Source organism: Pangasianodon hypophthalmus, chromosome 17, assembly GCF_027358585.1.
Source record: "Pangasianodon hypophthalmus isolate fPanHyp1 chromosome 17, fPanHyp1.pri, whole genome shotgun sequence".
NCBI lineage: Eukaryota > Metazoa > Chordata > Actinopteri > Siluriformes > Pangasiidae > Pangasianodon > Pangasianodon hypophthalmus.
In genome coordinates this window covers 6,746,700-6,769,240 of record NC_069726.1, presented here as the reverse complement: position 1 = coordinate 6,769,240, position 22,541 = coordinate 6,746,700, and the positions used below count along the sequence as shown (strand labels likewise).

General features: G+C 38.2%; 1 protein-coding gene across 1 annotated transcript in view; it reads left to right on the top strand.

The window, feature by feature from the left end:
- LOC113544940 (ras-related protein Rab-3C) overlaps positions 1–21,964 on the top strand; it is a 29,070-nt gene extending 7,106 nt beyond the window's left edge. Inside the window, exons 3-5 of the mRNA XM_026944031.3 lie at positions 14,135–14,253; positions 16,800–16,924; positions 19,097–21,964. Of these exons, the coding sequence (XP_026799832.1) occupies positions 14,135–14,253; positions 16,800–16,924; positions 19,097–19,290 (438 nt within the window). The 3' untranslated portion in view covers positions 19,291–21,964. The remainder of the gene's footprint in view (positions 1–14,134; positions 14,254–16,799; positions 16,925–19,096) is intronic.
- The last annotated feature ends 577 nt before the right edge of the window (positions 21,965–22,541 follow it).

The window sequence follows — 22,541 nt, the reverse complement described above, 5'->3', positions numbered from 1 at the left end:
ATTCAGCATAACATTAAAGCAAGAGGCAATCTAAAAATAAACAAAACATCTAAATAAACATCTAACAGGAGTATACTGTAAATGGCTTCCATCTTCATTATTCTACAGCATGTAAAATAGCACTTGATCCAGCACATACTATTATTTTGCATGATGAACTAGAAGTACAGCATCAGAAATTGTAGGCAGGGGTATCAAATGTTGAGTCGCAAATGAAAAGTATTGAGTTTGCTTTCTTATATTGTGTGTCTATTCAGTATAATGTGTCCACGAGATACTAATTCGAGGTCATGAAATCGTAATATGTACGTGGACTGTAGGCTATTTTATGACACAATTAATTCACTATTTTGAGTTGTCAGATTAATAAAATAATGCCCGTGTTTTGTTCATTTGATGCGCTGTAGTTTATCATTTTATCTATAAAATATTTGGTCCTCAAGATAAGTAATGTCTTCGATTAAGATGCTCTCTCTTCAGTCTCATGGGCTTTACAGGAGCGATACTATTAATTAATTAATTGTTATGTTTATGTATGTAATATTGACCTTGAATTGAATTTGATAGATTTTTAGCATATTTACAGCCCAAAAAATGAATTTCAAAGTGACATATTGTGGTTACATCAAACTGTCAGACAGAAACGGACTTACTACTCCTCACTCGAGCTGATATGCTCTGTGCAATATACTGTATGAAAATGCTGAACGGATCCACTTGACCTTGATTTTTAGATCCATATGCAAGAGGAAAATATATAATAGTTGATATAAAAGTGACTAAGAGGAGAGATTATAAGGCCACTGATGGCAGGAGCTTCACAAAAGCTACTCATCTGACTGTGTTTCAGTAGGAGCAGTGACTAATGTGACGGTTGGAAGTGCGCAGTTAATGACTATGATGCTTGTACATTAGTGTGAAATGTAACTAAAACAGAAGAGCTATACAGACAAGGCACTAGTCTACAGGGATTTGAAAAAAAAAAGTGATACGGACAGATGAGTCATCCTTCACCATATTCTCAATAAGTGAGTGAATGCATGTGTGGCGTACACAAAGAGATGACACATTTCTATCATACCCGCATCAATGCCTTTTTCCACAGGGCACGAGGAGTCAGTGAACAGATTGAGAAGTAGGAAGATGGTGTAGATCATTTGCTAGTTCACTAAATCATATGCTAATCACCAGATCTCCACCCAACTGCCCCTCACCCCCACCCAAAAAATTCATTCACCCAGCCTTGTGCTTTGTGGCTTGAAGCACTGCCACGACTAATGACCTGACTATTCATCTTGAGCTATTTTTACTCTGTCTCCTTCAACCATAAGGCCTGCTGGGAAAGGAAGAGGTAGAGAGGGTGAGAAAGAGAGAGACGAGAGGGGAAAGAGCTGAACTTGGCTCTTTCCCCTTGGCTCTTTTTCTTCTCTTTCCTGTTATCATTTAGTGAGATTTCAGTCCGTTTTTTTTTTCTTCTTCATAGTTCTGTCATTTTCTCTATAAAAATCCGGTCTGTTTTGAAACTGACATACTTTTACTAAAATGAGCTTGGACACGAATGCCATTTTAAACACTATTCCAGTAAGAAGGCCATTTTTAACACCATCTCATAGAGTGGTCTGTGTGAAAAAGTGTAGGTGTAAGTGTAGTTTTTATACGATGCTTTTACATTCATGCTTTACCATTTGGCAAATCCCATAGGTTATTATAGATTTTTATACCTCAGCACTGTAGAATTCTTGACTCTGATTGGTCAGAAGGTGTTGATTAATTTTAGTGTAATTAAAATGGCAGGTTTATATTAATGTGCTCCTTTTAATGTTATCATTTTACGGGGACTTGTATGTCTGGCGTAGAATGTGTTAACATGACTTTCCGGTCTCTCTGTAACACAACAAGCTGTGTTTTTTTTATCAGAGAGGAAAAAAAAGGTTAGTAAGGGAAATACTAACTATTAGGGTAACTGCTGTTTACACCATGCTTTCTAATCTAAGTGATAACATTTACATTTACGGCATTTAGCAGATTTATCAAGAGGGACTTACAGAAGTGCTTTGTACCGAGGGAAACACAGTTAGTACAGAAAGAAATGAAAACACACATGCCAAAGAATGTTATCCAATAAATATTAATTAAGAAAATGCTAATTTATTCATAACTTGTTATTTATAGTTTATAACAGGAACTAACTTGTCTCACAGAAGTTCCACAACATTAAATGTGACTATAAATGGATAAAAAAAAGTATGACATGCCATTCATACTGTAAATTGCAATTGCTGACTGATTGTTTCTCCATGTCGGGCTTCGTCCCACCATCCTGCTGCTGATTATTTCCTTATAAGCATGCCTTGTTGTGTTTTATTCCTTAGAGATGAGTTATAGCCATAAGGGCCAAGAAATCCATTTTAACATTTAGGCTGATTTAAATGCTGTTAGATGAATTTTGATCTCGCTTGAACTGTGGTTGTTAGAGCTCTTAAACTACATCAGATGTAGACGTCCATGAATGTTCAGTCAACACACTGTAAACAGACACAGGGTTCAGTCAACACCCTGTAAACAGATAGACTGGGAAGTGTGGAGACTTCTGAGTCCTGGTCTTTGTATGTGCATTACTGAGGTAGCTGGATTGCACTGTTTTTTCCATTCCTCAAAGCTGTTGTCAGACTTGTTGCCAGTTCAACAAATCCTTGACGCTAAAACGTACTCAGACACAGGCTTGTTCAAGGTAAACAAGATGATTGTCACAGATTTAGAGGAGCTCTCTGTAAAGGAAGTTTGACCCAGCCACGGCTGCTCCATTCCTACCCTACTGAAGTAGACACAACAATAAAAAGAATTGCGTTTCAGTAAAAACGCAATAAAATTTAAAATATTTTATTTTGGAAAATGTTCAGTTTGCTTATAGAATGGTACCATTTTAATTGGGATGGAATCGTGTATTTCAAATGCACTGAAGCAACACATAATTAATACTCTGTGCTTGTGTCTTAACAACAATACAGACACCAGCTAATTAAAAGAAAAAAATTCACACCATGAAGATGTTTCCTGTTACTACTGATAATTGTAGTAGTTAGTAGTAATTGTAGTAGTGCTTATTTCTTCGTATAACGTTCTTATACTTTATTTTCACCTGTTTCTTCATCCATTTGCATCCAATATTGGCTCTGACTTAGATTAGGCCAATGATACAGTGGATATAAAACTAACAATAAACAATGTATTGATCTCCTTATAGCTTCTTTCTTCCAGATTTCATTCTGAAGCCCAGATGTTTTTGCTGTATTGCCTTTGAATTCTTCATAACCATAACCTTCTAATAGTATCACTTAGAGTTGAGCTTCATCTGTCACCATTCTTATAAGCCATTCTCATGGACTTAATTTTGAGTATCAGTATATCCGAAAAACATGCAACGGGGCACAGTTATATCAGACATCTAAACACATTCACACATGCAGTCGAATAACCCAATTAACACATTTACAATTAACACAATTAACAGGTCTAGCAAAAGTGGAGCTCTGGTTGAACAAAACCCTTACTCAGAGTCATTTAGTCCTAATTTAAATTATAATAAAGCTGTAATGGTGCTACACATGCCTCCACACCACACTCTTAGGAGAAAAAAAAAGGTTCAGCAAGGGTTCTTTCATTGTTTACATACAACTTTAATGCTTTGTTCACAAACTGAAGAGCCACTGAGAGCTCTAGATTTGGCTATGTTGTTTCTAAGACTATATCCAAGACTATATTTCACTCTATTTGTGTCAAATGGTTTCTCTATCACACTTTATATTGCTACCGAAGCATCAGCTGCTACTTTTCCTTTATCTTCTATTTCTATTTTAGCAATGACCTATAATTCTGCCCTTTCCTGTGTTTTTTTCATTGCTGTGATGTGCTCAGATAGCAGCTCTGTGTTATTCCATATCCATTACCTTGAAGAGCTGTCCATGGTGCTGCTCCATTTTTCTTGTCACTGCTTTTTACTACAGCAGTCCATAAATGATCAAACTGTTTTGCTGTATTTAATCATCACTCACAGATTATTTACTACAGTGTTGTTTGTTGAATTATGAAGAATATTGTCATTAGACCTGAACAGCTCTTATGCCACTTTTTCTATGCAGATGCCACAGTGGCAGTTTACTTTGGATGTTGTATACTTAATGCAGCTACCTTTAAATCGGGAAGTTGAAAGACTCTCATTAGCTCATTCAAAAAGATTTCCTTGTTTCATCCTTCCTGTGCTCTGTTCTCAGGGCATAGATGCTAGGGAAGCTTCAGCCTGTCACAATGATGTGCACTTACATTGTCTGACTATAATTTACTGGTCCAGTGAAAGGATAAAGGGTGAAGGGATCAATAAAACCGCATGGGGTTAGGGGATGGAGGAGGGGGTGTGATTGAAGGCTTGGGTTTGTACCAGGCACATGAATCTCATGGATGGAGTGCAAGCTGACTGGGTCTCTTAGGCTAAGGGCCACACATTAATTAACTCAGCTTTCATTACCTTAATTACTGCACCACATTACTGCCATACAGGAAATGAATATCGTATGCGTCTTCCTGTTCTCTCCTACAAAGCTGAAACCGAGAGAATCCACCATCTGTCCCATGAACGTTGTTGGAGCAAAACAAGTAAATAATGCTCTCCATACTGTCTTCCATTGGGTATAAACAATCTAATCAAAGTCAGTCAACAGTTTAATGAAAAGATGATTGAATGGCACCTCCAGGTATAAAGCCTAACCTCTTATATGCTAGAAAATCATAATTGTAGCATTTTATAAATAAGTTCATCCAATAATGTAAACACCATAGGGAAAAAGAAACCTGCTGAAATTAATTAACTAATAGTTATACAGTATAGATGCAGTAGAGGCAATAGATTTTTATTTTTTTACAGATGTTTATTACAGATGTCACCCCATCGAATACCATCTGAACAGGACTCACAAATTCTTTTCATTAGCCTCTTACTTGGTGAAACAGCATTGCTCTTTTCAGTTGAGAGATTTCTGGGTTGGTTGGGGGCAGGGGGTTGGTTGCCACTGTTTTCTGTTGGGACTGTATTTTGTAGAGGTGACATCAGGTCAACGTAAGAACCAATCAGAATTAGCCAGCTCTTTACTCCTACCACAGAAACTAAAATGACCTCTCTCCCATTCACTCAGCCTCCGTGGAACAAAAAACTCCATCAACCTAGCATGTTTTTATATACAAAAACACCTTTATACTGTATATTCCTCTCATTTATTTAAATCACACAAAAAACATATTTTAAAGTGTACACTTAACAACAAACATCTGTCCCACAGGGATTGTAATACTACAAATCTCAACTCGCAACAGAGCAGAATTCAATTTTATACTGAAAGTGTCACCTGAGGCCAGTGGGAAAGCTCTCTGGCTACAGTGTGTCTTCATAATACACATAGTGTTCAGATTGCTATCACTGGTCATGAAAAAGTATGAACTTCACACAATATTGCATGATTTTTATGTTTTAAATATGTTTTAAACATTACAATTCACTTCCATTTTTCTCCAAACATTCCAATAAATATAACACATAATATAGCATTCTATTAAATATAAATGTACAGAAAGCATCAAATTATGAACTGGGTATTACATACCTATAATAAACGCTCTACTGAAAAGAAGTCATTTCAAACTCCAATCCCAAACTAAACAGCTTCTAAATAACAAGAAATTCCATTGGAATGAAAGCAGTTACATATTTATGAAAATATCAAAACTGAATAAAATAATTGCTTAAAGTTATCAGCATTTAAAATATTTAAAGATTTATTTTTTATATCAAATATAAAATCCATTTTAAAAAATTTACTGAAAAGCTTTGTTAGTGTGCTTAAATGAATTACTATAGTAATTTTAACACATTTCGCAAAAGTATATAAGAGATGTGTTTAAAAACAAGGCTCTAACAAGTATATTTTATGAAATTAAACTAAATCAGAGCTAAAAGTACACTACAGGGCCAAAACAGATATACAGATGATTATAGGTTCACGTGTCGATTTGCTCATCTCATTTTTATCTGGGAGCAAAGTACTGTGGAGCTCCTGTGCCAAATGCATAATGCTTGGCAGGTCTGGTGAATATATTTCAGCATATTTGTTATTATAATTACAACCATACACATTCCTCACAAATTCATCATGCCAGCATTAAAATAAAAACAGTCGGGATGTTAGCAGGAAATTAAGGCTTTCCACTTCAGATGTGTGTGCAAACAGCAGATTTTTACAGAACTGTAAGAAAAAATACTCGGAGCTCCACTCATAATTCTTACAGAGATCCAAAAGCCAAACAATCACTGCTAATGGAGCTGGTGTGAGGTCTGTGCGAATGTGTGTGTGTATGTGTGTGTGTGTGTGTGTGGACACGTGTTTGCTGTGTGTGTGGTGGCTTCATCGTGTGTGTGTGTGTGTGTGTGTGTGTGTGTAACCATGCTGTCAGTTTGAGATAAGCAGCACTCCTCTGTGGCTTTACAGAAAAAATTGCTACTTTGTCATGGTCTGCTGCTGAGCACTGTTAGTAATCGGACAGCAAGCTGCTTTAGAAGCATTTTACCTTCATCCTTTGACATGTTAGTTAGGTTTTTTTGTTTGTTTGTTTTACCAGAATCTTCTCCATTTTATTTAGGTCAATTTGTATTGTTATTTCTTCCATATACACTATATGGTCAAAAGTATGTGCACACCTGGCCATAACACCCAGATGAGGGTCTTCCCCAAGCTATTGCCACAAAGTTGGAAGCATACAATTGGATAGGATCTGTTTGTATGGAAGATTTCCCTTTACTGGACCTGGGCCCAAACACGTTTCAGCACGACAATGCCCCGTGCAAAAGTGAAGTCCATGAATATATGGTTTACCCAGTTTGGTGTGGAAGAAACTTGAGTGGCCTGACCTCAACCCCACTGAACACCTTTGGGGTAAATTGGAACACCAACTTCACGCCAGACCTTCTTGCCGAACATCAGTGCCCAACCTCTTGTGCTAAATAGCTAAATATACAGGACTTAAAAAAGTGCAAATAGTGACAGTGTATAGGCTATAGTACGTTGTTGCTGTAGCACATGATGAACAAATAGGGAAGTCTCCTGGATTAAAGTAATGTTGCTTAACATCAACATTAACATGGACTTAACTGATGTGTTAAATAAAATAGTTGTGGACTGTTTTGCCTCGTGTCTTGTCTTTAACGCATCCTGTTTCCCATTCAGCCAATCAGAATAATCCAGTTTTATGTAGTCTTGCAGGAATTTTCAAGCAGCAAAAAGCGACTGATAAATATCAGTTTCTTGTTGCTAGTGATGTGTGGTGACTTTTTTAAACGCTCTTTAGCCTCGTACTGATCTGCTCTTGAACTACTAGTGCAGAGAGACTCGGGTGTGGACGTGGCTGGCTCTGCTTTTTATCAAGAGATGAAAACGTAGATGTGGAAAAAGACTTATTTATTTACTGATAAATTTGCAGTTCTGTTTCTGTCAGCAGTTTGTACTCTTACTTGAGTGCCATGATTCCTTATGGCAGCACACGTTTATATTTAGAACTTCACCTAGATAATATCATATTTAGAGAGGGAGAGGGAGATAGAGGGTGGGAGAGAGAGAGAGAGAGAGAGTAGTTGAACTTATGCAGATGATAAGACACAAATTTTGACTAAACAGTAGGGATGCATCAACACTGATACTGTTACTAGGTACTCGTGGTCCTGAAAAATGCTCAGATACCAACAACCGATATGACATAACACTATGTAAAGTAAATCTAGTATATGATGTGGTGTTAATGAACAGATGACATGAAATGAGAGCAGCCTGGAAGAATTTCACTATTAATAATCAAAGCAAAGCAGTGTGCAAACTGCGCTCTGTGAAGGTATCAAGAGGAGGTCCTACAGCATCTTCCTACAGTACAAAAAACCCGATCAAACATCTCGTGGTTTTTAAACAGTATCTTTAATGTAGAGTGCGAGGGCAGCCAACCTGAGCTTGCAGAGCAGTACTGGTGAGCATGCTCATTAGAAATTAAAAATGTTAAATTAAAAATTTTAATTAAAAATTAAAAATGCTTTAAGTTGTTCTATCTTGAATTTCTTCTCTACTGTTAAGGTGGGATTCTGACTTTTGTGTACTATCTACTTGACTCAGTTGGATCTAGATTCTTGCCACTAGAATTGTTGTATTGTATATAATTGTTGATTCTGTAGTGTAGCTTGGAAGTCTGTCAGTCTATACTAATTAGTTCTCTCAGGTGGCTAATGCTGTAGCTGCCCGCGTCAGATTTAAAACACTGATCCTTGCCTACAAAGCCAAAAACAGACCAGCACACACTTACCTCAAAGCACTTATCACATCCCACACTGCACCACACTCCCTCCGATCCTCTAGCACTGCTCGACTGGTCCCACCATCTCTCAGGGGACAAGGAAGGCATGCATCAAGACTCTTCTCTGTTCTGGCACCTAGGTGGTGGAATGAACTTCCCCGAACAGCTGAATCACAGGCAGTCTTCAAACGACTTCTAAAGACCTACCTCTTCCTAAAGTACTTAAATTAGCACTTAAAAAAAACCTTTGTATTGTCTGAGTGCTTGTTACGAAACTCAACAGAGTTTCTGGAGTGATGGTATTCTTAGTCTGTGACCTAGCAAACCAGTATCAGAATGTATTTATTGATAAAGACTTCCACTTCTATAAGCCGCTCTGGATAAGGGGGTCTGCCAAATGCCGTAAACGTAAATGAGAACAAGATGCACACAAAGGTAGAATATGTGATACACAGCTGGACAGGCTCTTCTGTAAGACATTAGAGTGGCAATGTGGGAATAATAAGCTCATTGTAACATGACCATGCAGAGACTTTGGCAAGAAATGACTAAGGCAGTCTTATAAGAGGAATTTAAAACTTTTTTTTTTTTTTTTTTTTTTTTAAATGTCCAGTCAGTTCGTGAGACATAAATAAAATCAGCAGGTGGCCTTGTAAATTTAGCCTCAGTATGCAGTGACCATGTAGTGTTATTTTACTGCTACAAGTCAAGAGTACAATAGTTTGGTCCGTGAGCGGATTTATTTTGCTATCAAACAGAAATAAGTGCTCAGTCTAATTTATCTTGCTGTGGCAGAGATTTGCTTTGCTCACGCACAGAAACTGTATGCACTCTAAATTATGCTGCTCTCATGCAAATCTGTTTTTTTGTGTGTTTGGAAAGTGTGCGTCTGCTCAAGTTCATCCTGCTTGCTTGCTGACTTTTCTTGCTCATTTATTCAAATTTTTTATCTAGACAACCCTGATTTTCACTGCAACAACACATCAACCAATCCCAATGGGTTACATGCTTTTACCAATAAAATTCTTGCTACTCCTCTATATTCTCATTGGTAGGGGAAAACTAAAGTAAAGCTCTTTCCACTCTGACTCCATATTAGTACAGACAAGATCAAAACAAATCTGTACATATTTGCATACACTAATGAGTTATATATAACATAAAAAAGGAAAAAAAATCGTTTAGATATTTTGTAAGAAAAGTATTGCAATAATGCTGTCTATGAGGCAGTGGTCTATATGCTCAAGTCTGCTGCTTATATCTACGAATGTTTACAACCCACTGCACTACCATATCGCACTCTTAGACTGTATTCTTTGATTATTATTTTTTACATTTTATTTTATTACCCTTAGCATACTTTTTAGCTCTCTCTGCTGCTGTAATTTGTGAATTTCTCTCTGGGAGAATATCTGTCTATTCTGGCATCACTCACTCCATCCTGCAACTGGGATCTGATTGAAGCTACTAGTTAAAACAACAATCTATCTCATACAATTTAAATGAATAATTTATTTATACAGCTTCACACATCTTCACTAGGATGTTGTCTAGCCAGTAAACTATCACTGCACAGTACTGATAAAACATTTAATGGATAGTTTCTTAATTGCTCCATATCTTACTACTACATACTGACTTTAATATCTTACTAGTACTGCTGCTTACTATTTTATTACTAATATAACTGTAAAAACATAGTGACACTATGTATGTGCGGAAATATTAATAATATTTTTTAAAAAACTAATACACTGAGTAGACATCTACGTGGGAAATTTGTAAGCAGTGTAAAAAAATTAATCCAGGGTGTTAGCGCTGATATAACTGAAGTGACTGTAGCTTGCACAGGTAATGATCCCAGAAAAGAGGAAGACTTTACTGTTTTGACATCATAACCAAAAACACAATTTTAATTATAGTAGATATGTTTAAAATGGCAGTTCAAATAAACAGTTTTAGGTCAAACAACTGCCCTGTCCAGAGAGAACAATTGTTTCCAAAATGAATCTGGCATTTTTCTGGCACATCAAATGTTTCCTTCTGATGACTCTTCCCTGCAGATCATGTTAATATCTGCATAGAATAATGCACCACCACTTTGCCTTTCAGGCCAGCATACATGCGGTTAAACCTGAACATTGGCTTAACTTAAGTGCCATTTCTTAATGACATTTTGGACAGTGGAAATTGTGAGCTGGAAGCGCTTTGATATCTTTTTATAGCCGTCAAATAAACTGTTTCAGGTCAAACAACCACCTGATATTGCTAAATCATTTAGTGCTAGTTATAACATGGTAGTTACTGTCCAAATCATGCATCCAAAAACTTAAAGATTGATCTGTGAAATCATTATTATCCTCTAAGAATGAAAAACTAGGGGATTAGTAATAATTTCTATTCATTTTACATTTATATTCAAATGACTTCTGACAGTTGATGACTTGTGGCAGTGTTGTAACACTAAAAAACAGAGAGTGAGGAAAATGACAACTGTGTGATGTGAAAGCACTTTGCAAGAATTTTATGTGCAAACTGTCCATCTCTAGGCAAAGCAAATGGGTAGAACACATGCATCTTGTAGCAGCATGTTGAGCATACATTTTAAAGTTTAATTCAGTGAGTCTTTTTTTCAGACAGCAAGCAACAAATAAAATTCAAGCAAAAAAATGTGGATCTGTGCACATCAGCAGTGCTGCCTTTGTCTGATAAAAGACTGCATTGCTTAATGTGTGTTTTGGACATAGTGCTGATAAACTGCTTATACTGTGTAGATAGATAGATAGATAGATAGATAGATAGATAGACTTTATTGATCCCATGAGGGAAATTCTTGTGTTACAGCAGCATGATACAACACATACACACACAAAATATGAAATATAAAATACAATAAGTTAAATTAAATGTAGTAGTGCAGATATGGAACACAGTTGCAGATTTAACCAGATTTACATCAGTATTTATATAAGTACACTTGTGAAAACTGGTAGTGAATAATGACTATGAAGAACCTTGAGAATGTAGAATATAATGACAGCTTTCTAAATGATAGCTTTCTTGTAGTAGTGTAATGTGAAAGTGTTATCATCTGTCACACACAGGTGAGCTGTTATTGTACAATGTTATTGCGAATGGTAAGAATGAACTCCTGTAACGTTCTCTGTGACAAAGAATTTGAATGAGTCTTTTGGAGAATGAGCTCTGCTGACTCTGTAGTGTGTTGTAGAGTGGGTGAGACGGATTGTCCATGATGGAGAGCAGTTTGTTCAGTGACCTCCTGTTCCTCACTGACTCAAACGTCTCCAGTTTGTGTCCAATGATATAGTGTCTACGTACGCTTGAATAGTGTCTACGTACGATTTTGTGCTGCAGCAGGATAGGTCTGTATGTTGATGTGTATTCTGTATGTGTCTAAGGAGATCTGCGTGAGAGCAATAGAAATTATACTCGGAGCTTAAAATATCATGCTCTTAACTTTTTCTAGTAATGTGATGCAATCTGACCAGCAAAATCACAGAATATTGTAAACAAACAGGAACTCAGGAGAGGACTTATTTTATAGAGTTTGAACGAGATCTTGTTATAGAATTGCATTTCTAACATCAGATCTTTCATAACAAAGATATTGCAGCCTTTTTTAACCCAGTTCTATTCGATGCTCTGTTTCTGATGCCTCTGTAAGTTAGAGGCTGTATTAATGCATGTGAGTGTGTATTGGCCACATACCAACGTCAATAATTTCGCCTCCCACATCCGCTTCACCTCTTTCTGTCCAGGTCTTTTGATACTTCCTGTTGCTATGCCAAATCTCCATGGTAACACAGAGGGGATTTCTACATCTAATGCTTCTGTCTGAGAGCAATCGGTGGGAACGATACTCAGTCGCTCTGGTTCAAACGTCCCTTTAGATGCCGTTTGTTCATTCCTTCAATCATTCATTTATTCAGTTGTATGCATTTTTTTTTTTTTTTTTTTTTTTTTTTTTGCGTCACACTTTTATGGTCTGTAGTGATTTTCTATAGAAAATAGAACCACACAGTTTATTAATGCACAGGACAAAACAGAGCTGTATGTCATTGCAATGTTACATACAATAGGTTTACATGGACATTTCTTTGTTATTTTTAGATTACTGTCACAGCTGAAAGATTGAATGCAAAAGCTTGTTATGTTTTTGCAGATACTGAGCTTATTGTCACATGTGTGTGTGTGTGCACATTTGATAGATTGATAGTGATGCTTCAATCTCTTTTTTCATTATCAATATAATACTCCTGTACTATATTTCTGAGCTCCGAGTATCAACCTCATTCTAACCTGAGATTGACATCCTCATAGTAATCAGGCCAACTCTTTTTAAGCAGGTTGTGTCTGTTTACGTGTAAGAACCGTCACGTCAGCCAACATCACACACGTTCATGACCTAACATATGGATTGGGTCAGAAAATATATTCAACAACTTCAAAACACATGTCATCTGATATTGCTCCTTCATTTCTATCATTTCTATATCATACCCTCACCTCCCACTTTATTAGGAACACCATCCTAATCCTGGGTAGATGCCACTTTGCTCTCAGAATGGTCTCAGTACTTTGTGGCACAGATTCCACAAGATATTTTAAAAAATCCTTTGAGATTCTGGTCCATGTTAATATCACTGCATCACATAATTGCTGCAGACATTTCTTCCATTCTGCCACATTCCCAAAAGTGCTCTAGTGGATTCAGATTTTGTGACTTTGGAGGCCAGTGAAGTACACTGAACTCAATGTCATGTTCATGGAACCAGTTTGAGATGCCTTGTGCTTTGTGACAGAGTGCATCATCATGCTGGAAGAAGCCAGTAGAAGATGGGTAAATTGTGGCCGTAAAGGGATGCACATGGTCAGCAACAATACTCAGATAAGCTCAAACAATAATCTGGTGTTGGTATTAATGGTAATAACAGGTAGTAATGGGGCCCAATTTTTGCCAAGAAATTGATCCCCACACCATTACACCACCACTACCAATCTGAACTGTTAAGGGCAGTTGGTCCATGCTGTTGATGCCAAATTCTGACCCAACCGTCTGCATGTTGCAGCAGAAATCCAGATTCATCAGATCAGGCAACATTTTTTCAGTCTTCACCTGTCTAGTTGTGGTCAGCCTGTGCCCACAGTAGCCTCAGATTCCTGTTCTTGGCTGACAGAAGTGGAACCCCGTGTGGTCTTCTGCTGTTATAGTCCATCTGCCTCATGGTTCAGTATGCTGTGCATTCTTGTGATGCTTTTCTGCTCACCACGGTTGTAAAGCGTGGTTATTTGAGTTACCATAGCCTTCCTGTCAGGTTAAACCATTCTGGCCATTTTCCACTGACCTTTCTTGTCAACAAGGCATTTCCACCTGTGACACTGCCTCTGACTGGATGATTTGTTTTTTGCAATACTCTGTGTAAACTCTAGAGACTGTTGTGTGAAAATCCCAGGAAATCTGAAATATTCTGAAATACTCAAACCAGCCTGTCTGGAACCAGCAACCATGCCACGGTCAAAGTCACAGAGATAACTTTTTCCCCCATTCTGATGTTTAATGTGAACTAAAGCTGTTGACCTGTATCTGCATGGTTTTATGCATTGTGCTGCTTCCACATGATTGGATAATTGTATGAATGAGCAGGTGAAAATGTGCTCATGTTAGAGTGGGTAGTAAGTGTGTATCATCTCAAGTTGATATATTGTGTCTGTGTGTGTATATGTATGTATGTTATAGGATACAGCAGGACAGGAGCGCTACAGGACCATCACGACGGCCTACTACCGCGGAGCCATGGGCTTCATCCTCATGTATGACATTACCAATGAGGAGTCGTTCGGAGCGGTGCAGGACTGGTGAGTCTCAGATCCAATTCTTTCTGTAACAGACTGTGTGTGTGTGTGTGTGTGTGTGTGTGTGTGTGTGTGTCCTTGTCAGGAGGAAAAGTGCTGTGTATTTTATGGAGGTAAGTGACTCATCGTCTGCTGAGAGCAAACCTTTCTCCTAATAAAAATGTCAGTGACAGCACAGAGAAAGATGAATAAAAAAGTTTCTCTGATCCACAACAGTGGGAAAAAATATCTTAATTAGCACAAGTGGTGAAAAGTGTAAAGATTAGCTGGTAATGTATATAGAAAAAGGGCTGATAGTATCAGCTTCATAAAACTATGAGATCAGCATTTAAAGAAGATGTCCTATGACTTCCATTGCGAGTCTGATTGAGAACTGAATGAGTGTATGATGTTTTATCACTGCTGCATGTGACATTTACCTGAAGGCAAAAAAGGGAGGGACATGGTTTTGAAGAACAGCTTGGGTGTTAATATTTAATGGCGTTCATTTAAATTTCTTTAAGGAGAAAGTACTTCGGACCCAGACATACCCCTTCAGTTGGTTCATTCTGAAGTTGTGCAAGGCGTTATTGATCTGCCTGATGGGTTATTTGGCTGAGGTTAGGGAGCAGATCATGATTTAATTAGAGAGCAGTGAGGCTAATGAGGGGCCTTATGATATGCTGAGGAAGTAAAAGTGACAGATTGAGACAGAATCGCTAACCTAGTGCAGAAGCAGCAAAGTTTCTGAAGACTGTAGCTGTAGTAATGTAATGAAACTAAGCTCTGTTTGCTCGGCAGTAAGGGTGCGGATATGACAGTTGGGTGGACAAATCATGAATCCTTTAGCTAGCTCAGCCCTGTCCTATGTTTTAGTTGCCACAGAAACCTTATTGACTAGGCTAATAAGTAATAACTAATAACTAATAAGCAAATAAATTATGGTGAGCTGCACTATATGCCCAAAAGTATGTGGACACCTGACCATCACACACATATATGCTTTCTGAAAATCCCATTCCAGATTTAGTCCCCCTTTGCTGTTATAATAACCTCCACTCTTCTGGGAAGGCCACTTTAGTTCTTCCGTACCAACCTTGGCTCACCATGTCTTTATGGAACTTGCTTTATGCACAGAGACATTGTCATACTGGAACATGTTTGGGACTCTTAGTTCCAGTGAAAGTAAATCTTAATGCTGCAGCATACAAAGACATTCTTTACAATTGTGTGTCTCAGATGTTGTGGCAACAGTTTGAGGAAGGTCCACATATGGGTGTGATGGTCAGGTGTCCACATACTTTTGGCCATATAGTGTAGTTAGCTAGTAATACACAAATGATTATATACATTATTCGAGTCTGCTTGCGTCTTTATATTCTGTCGACGTGTTTAACCACGAGGCAACTGACTGTTGTGCTGGCTAATAGAGTTATATGGCAGCTTTGGCAGCTGCACTTATTTGTCAGATTTGCTCAGATTTGTCATTGTTTCCATATCCCTGCATGTTCTTGGTTCTGAAACGGTTGTACGTCATCTGTGCGATTGAATCAATCTGACTAGTGAAAGCCGGCATGTGTGGTGCAGTAGGTGGTGGGATTCAGAATAAGTACCGCACGCTATACTTACAGCATTGACCTACGTCACAACACGGTGAATTTTGTTTCATTATACATATCTAATAAAATGTTTGTTTTGTGGAAAGTCAATAGAATTTTTTATGTTACCTGAATAAAAGAATTAAAAAAAACATGCCCTCCTACTTGTTATTAATGCAACTTGAAATCTTTTTGTTCTGATTTATAGAACATAAAGATAATAATACTTAAAGATGTAGGAATAAGGCAGAATAAGCTCTGCCCCATTTTCCTTAAAAGGCAACCCACCAGGCATTTAAAAGAGGAATCCTTGTCAGTGTTTTCAGTGCAAATACAATTTTCCTGCTAAATGGAAAAGCAGAGTCACAGGATGTGATGACTGGTGTGTATGCATGACAGAAATGATTCAAGAGAAATAATCCAGAGTTTGTGCTTCTCTATAGTTCAACAGCTACTTCTGGTCAAAGCGAAGATTATATGTGCTGAAACAACGTTGTTTAGTGCAAAAAGTCTTTTCAACATTGCCTACATTAGAAAGACACACACACACACACACACACACACACACACACACAAGCTGGCTCCTGGCTGTTGCTATGGCACCAATTACTGAAGCGAGCAGCCTTTTAAAACTAAGACATGAGGAAGTTGTGTACAAAATGTTCTGTAGAGCATGTTTATCTGAAAAAGATCATCTAGAGAGGATTGCTGTTGTAAAAAAGTTCTGTTTTTAATTTCTTGAATATGCTGTTTATAATCTAACAACTCTTTGAAATGAATCAACATTTAGCCTGACGCCATGTCCTCATATGAGGTCACCTGGTGGCATTTTAAAATTCCGCTGTCTTCATACAGTATGATTTCACTGTGCCTCATGAGGATCTCCTGATGTTCAGATCTCACAGTGTCTGCAGCTGAAACATCGGTTTATGATGAATGGAATAAAACACACACTGTTGTATTTGTGTCCAGGTCAACCCAGATAAAGACTTACTCCTGGGACAATGCACAAGTGATTCTGGCTGGTAATAAGTGTGATATGGAGGAGGAGAGAGTTGTGTCTGTGGAGAGTGGCAGACTGCTGGCTGAACAGCTCGGTAAGTCCATTCCACCAATCAGCTGTGTTCATCTGACCCAGGAAACCAATCAGATGAGTTATTCTGCGCTTGGGATCGTTCAAATGAAAGCCCGTTAAAAAGTGCTAGGAAACGTAAAGTAGAACTAATTAAATAAATAAAGCAATCATTAAATAAGGATTATTAAGCACACTAAAATCATTGTGTGTGTGAATTAATTATGGTCTCCAATTTTGCACAAAGCCACATTCAGCAGAAGGAATGTATAAAACTACAAAGTTGATGTTCCCAGGATAGCAGTGGGAAAACACCCCAAGTGTGTTACCTGAAGCACATCCCACTCCCTGAGCTCTGGAATTTACTACAATGATTCCATAATACATGTGGAGTTGTTCTGTAGTAGAGGAAAGTGACTGAACATAATATCCTGAAATGCAGCTCATGAGATGAGCGTTACAGAAAATTAAACTTGGGCAGCAAAAACGCTTTAGGTGAATGTTGCATACCTTCACTGTGAATAAATTAGAGCAGATGAAGCATTTGCTTTCAGATTACAGCTCAGGCGATAATTAAACACATCTGATTAGATGACACCAAGCACTCATTAACAGCTCTTCACGTAGCCTCTGCCAATAGTGTGGAGAAAAACTAACCCAAAATCATTGTCTAAAGACGAGACTAAACACTAAAGCTGAGAGTTTCGTCTTTCCTTAGTTCCTTAATTTTGTCAAATGTCCATTGAAGTGCTTCTCAAATTATCACCAAATAGATAAAGTCCCAATTATTTTGCTTCAAATGTTACCTAGAAAAAATGCATTCATGAATAAGGTGCTATATTTAATAAACTCTCTAGAACGTTAGAGAGAGAATGAGAGAGAGAATGAGAGTGATTCTGAAAGTGAGACTAAGAAAGAGACAGAGGCTGACAGTGTGTCACAGAGGGAGACTGAGAATGAGTCAGTGAAACTCAAAGTGGGGCTGAGACTGAGAGAGATTCAGAGAGAGACTGAGAGAGAGACTGAGAGAGAGACTGAGAGAGACGGAGAGAGATTCAGAGAGAGACTGAGAGAGAGACTGAGAGAGATTCAGAGAGAGACTGAGAGAGATTCAGAGAGAGACTGAGAGAGAGACTGAGAAAGGCTGAGAGTGAGGCTGAGAGAGAGGCTGAGAGAGACTGAGAGAGAGGCTGAGAGTGAGGCTGAGAGAGAGGCTGAGAGAGACTGAGAGAGAGGCTGAGAGTGAGGCTGAGAGAGAGGCTGAGAGTGAGGCTGAGAGAGATTCAGAGAGAGACTGAGAGAGTGAGACTGAGAGTGAGGCTGAGAGTGAGGCTGAGAGAGAGGCTGAGAGGGAGGCTGAGAGAGAGGCTGAGAGAGAGGCTGAGAGGGAGACTGAGAGTGAGGTTGAATGAGAGGCTGAGAGGGAGACTGAGAGAGAGGCTGAGAGTGAGACTGAGAGTGAGACTGAGAGTGAGACTGAGAGGGAGACTGAGAGAGAGACTGAGAGGGAGACTGAGAGAGAGGCTGAGAATGAGACTGAGAGACTGAGAGAGAAGTTGAGTGAGAGACTGAGAGAGAGGCTGGGAGAGAGGTTGGGTGAGGGACTGAGTGAGAGACTGAGAGAGATTCAGAGAGAGACTGAGTGAGAGACTGAGTGAGAGACTGAGTGAGAGACTGAGTGAGAGACTGAGTGAGAGACTGAGTGAGAGGCTGAGAGAGATTCAGAGAGAGGCTGAGTGAGAGGCTGAGTGAGAGGCTGAGAGAGAGGCTGAGTGAGAGACTGAGTGACAGACTGAGAGAGAGACTGAGAGAGAGACTGATATGCAGCTGATATGATCTGGTTACACAAACAGAGAAAGAACAGAGTAAAAAAATGAAGTAAAACAAAAATGCAGAATTTTGTTTGTTCCTGTTTGAGCCAATGTTTGCTTATAAAAGTTGAGTGGAAAAACACGTTTCGCTCTGCAGCACGGGATCACTGTTGGCTCGTCTAACAGCTCTGTGCGCCTCTTGATCTGGATAAGCAGCTTTGGATAAAAACGTCTGTCAGATGAATAAATGTGAGAGACCGAGAGACGCAGCTTCACTTATTTATCTCATTATTATGCAGTTAGCTTGTGTACTTGTTTGTTTACACTCTTCCGCTGCCTCTCTGTGAATCAACACCTCTAATGTTTATGGTTTTTGTGTTTCCAAGGCTTTGAGTTCTTCGAGACAAGCGCCAAGGATAACATCAACGTGAAGCAAACATTCGAGCGCCTCGTTGATATCATCTGTGACAAAATGTCTGAGAGCCTAGAGACTGATCCTGCGGTTACCACGGGAACGCAGGGCAACGCCAGGCTAACAGACAACCCGCCGCCATTACAACAACCCAACTGTGCATGTTAATGCATCAGAGTCCTGTGCGTGTGTGCGTGCGTGTGTGTGTATGTGTATGTGTGTGTATCCAATACATGGGCTTCTTTAGGTCGAGGCATTAAACCTTTAACGTCGCGGCTCCTGGATGGAACGAGCTCAATCTCATTGTTCAGGGAAGGCATGTTAAGGGTCATGTGACACTCTTACGCTCCGCCCACATACCAGATTGGTTGTATTTGTAATGCAATGGAATGCATTTCTGAGAAAAGGAAAAGGGGTTTGAATTGCCTCAACGCTTTAGTGACGAAAAGTTCTGTACATATTAGCATTAGCAATCCAGCTGGCATTAAAGCTCATTCTGCATCAGTCCTGAACCTCTGTACTAGACCTGTATCACACTGTCGACCTACACTGTTTCATAACGAGTTCAGTGTGAATCCTGCTGCATCGTAGCGCTAAAGCTGATCAGATCACGATATCTGAAACAACGATGTATATTACAATATTTAGGTTTACCAACAAAGTGTCGGGTAAACAATAGTTGCGCTTGAAAAAAAAAAAACCTATAAACAACAGTGGTTTCAATGATATTTTTATTACTTAGCTACAAAAATAAAATTATTTAGCTTAATTTAAAAGGAGGGAAAGGAAGCCTGTAGTACAAAAATAGATTTTAGTGTCCAGTCAGGACTCGTGTTGTAAAAGAACTGATGATTACTGAAATATCTGAAAAAAAAAAAGTATAGTCTTGTAATTTATAAGAATATATCAGAATTATATCTGCCAGCCATACATTCAGTAGGTGGTCAGAAAGCTGCTCTGTTGTAGTTGTGGTAGTTCCTCACAAGGAATTTATTTCATCAAATGAAATCTGAAAAAAATTATATATATTTTTGTGTTGTAGTTTCTGGTAAACTGCTGTGAGGAAAGTTGTGCACACTTCAAGTCATTTAGAATTGCAGTATTAGTATGTACCCGAGTCGTATAAAATCAGGTGTCGGTCAGAGCTCTAGGAAAAAAACCTTCGTGCTTTAGTGATTTAACTTCCTCCTGTAACCTGTTTATTCAGTGTTTTTCCCCAGACATTGTAGAATAAAAGACATGTGTGTTTCTCTTCGAAGCAGCCACTTAGAGCAGGAAGTGGTGCCTTTTAACATTTCCCAGCTCTCCTGCCATCTTATTTTGTCCTTCTATTATCAGAGAGGCTTTTTTTAGATATTAAATGATTGGATTTTTTTTTTTTTTTTTTTTTTTTTTGGTAAAGGCAAGACGTCCTTTCCTCCCATCGTCTTACTGAAAGGTGAGCTGTGTGTAAGAGGAGGAAGCTCTTTCCGCACCATCACTCATTCAATCGATATTTCATACAGAAAATAGCAAATCAGACTTTTTTGAATTATAAATAACAGCATGACGATTCTTCCAGTTTTAACTCTCCAATTCTACGTAAAGTTTCTGTTCCCATCCATTCCATGTTGTCCAACATCGTACATCGTACTTCCTCTCTTTATAGAATGAAATGAATAGAAATGTAGCCCTGATGTTAGATTTGTGTTGAATGTGCTTTGTGTCTCATGTCGTTTGTGAGTGTGTGATGTGAAATAATAGAGAAATACAGAAAAGCAGTTCTATTTATTGTATCAGAAGCGAGTAGGCCAGTGTGTGTAATGTTAAACAGTCCTTATGCATTGCTGATGTGGAATCAGTGCAGCTGTTTTCTGCAGCGTTTAGCATTACACTTGCATGAAATTGTGACATCTATATTTAGAGATTGGTATCTATATTATAGTCGTTTAAATTCTGCATCCTGCACACCTGTGGGCTGCAATGGGCCAATAAGTGCAATATTTTAAATCCTATTTCCTGTACATAATGTAGATGTGTAATCTGAGGAATGGGTATATCCATGTGTGTGTGTGTGTGTGTGTGTGTGGGTGTGTGTGTGTGTGTGTGTGTGTGTGTATGTGTGTGTGTGAGAGAGAGAGAGAGAGAGAGAGATCATGCGTACAAGCTCTATTTGAATGAGAGGTTGGTGTGAATCATACTGTGTGTGTGTGTGTGTGTGTGTGTGTGTGTGTTAGGAGAAAACGTATGTTGAAAATGGGAAATGCTGCTTTTAGACACTCCACTCCCATCTCATTCTCCAGCTGTGTTCTTACCGATGTGTTCACTGAAAATAGGAGAGTAATAAGTGTGTGTGTGTGTGTGTGTGTGTGTGCACATTTGAAATAAAACACTAGTTTCTTGCTTAAGCAAGTGGTAAAATGTGTATGTGTAAATCCCTTTGAGAATCGGAGCATGTTTATGTCGCTGTACCGACAGTCGAAGATTCTTCACTCGCACATGAGCCAGTTTAACTATAATTATACTTCAGTAGGATGAACTTTAATGGATTTTTTTCTTACTCAAGCCCTACAAGAGACAAATGAATTATGGAGTGATGATAATTTTGGTGATGAGTTATTACTATTATTATTATTACTATTATTATTATTTGATATCAGAAGCAATTCAGTGTCTACAGAAATCAAACACAGATCATGACATGGTCATTTATTTGATTTTGCTGCGCTGTGTGTAGGAATTCCTGTTGAACTGGTTGTTTTGTTTGTGTGTGATGAGTGTATGACCAAATGTTACTGTTGAAAATACAGATAAACCTACAGACTGTATTGATACTTAAATAAAGTTATTAATGAAGCATTAATTTAGTGTGGGAAATTATTCATTACTCTGTGATATTGTTCTTGAACAGTTTCGCAAAGTGTTGTTTGCTCTGTGTGTGTGTGTGTGTGTGTGTGTGTGTGTGTGTGTGTGTGTGTGTGTGAGAGAGAGAAAGAGAGATGATGATGATGATGATGATGATGGTGATGATGATGCCCCCTGCTGGCTGCTGATATTATCACAATGATGACAAAGCATGAGGTGGGTTTAAGGTTATGATCAGAGTTAATCACATGAGCAGCTGAGTCTGGGCCTCTTCTCTCACAGAGAGGAATAATAAAGTCTTTATTAAACATACTTCCTGTATTCACCACCATTATCTACACTTGCGGAATGTAATAAATCCCCAAAACTAAAATTGTTCCCTAATATTACTACTACTACTACTACTACTACTACTACTACTACTACTAATAATAATAATAATAATAATTACTACTACTACTACTACTACTACTACTAATAATAATTACTACTACTACTACTACTACTACTAATAATAATAATTACTACTACTACTACTAATAATAATAATAATAATAATTACTACTACTACTACT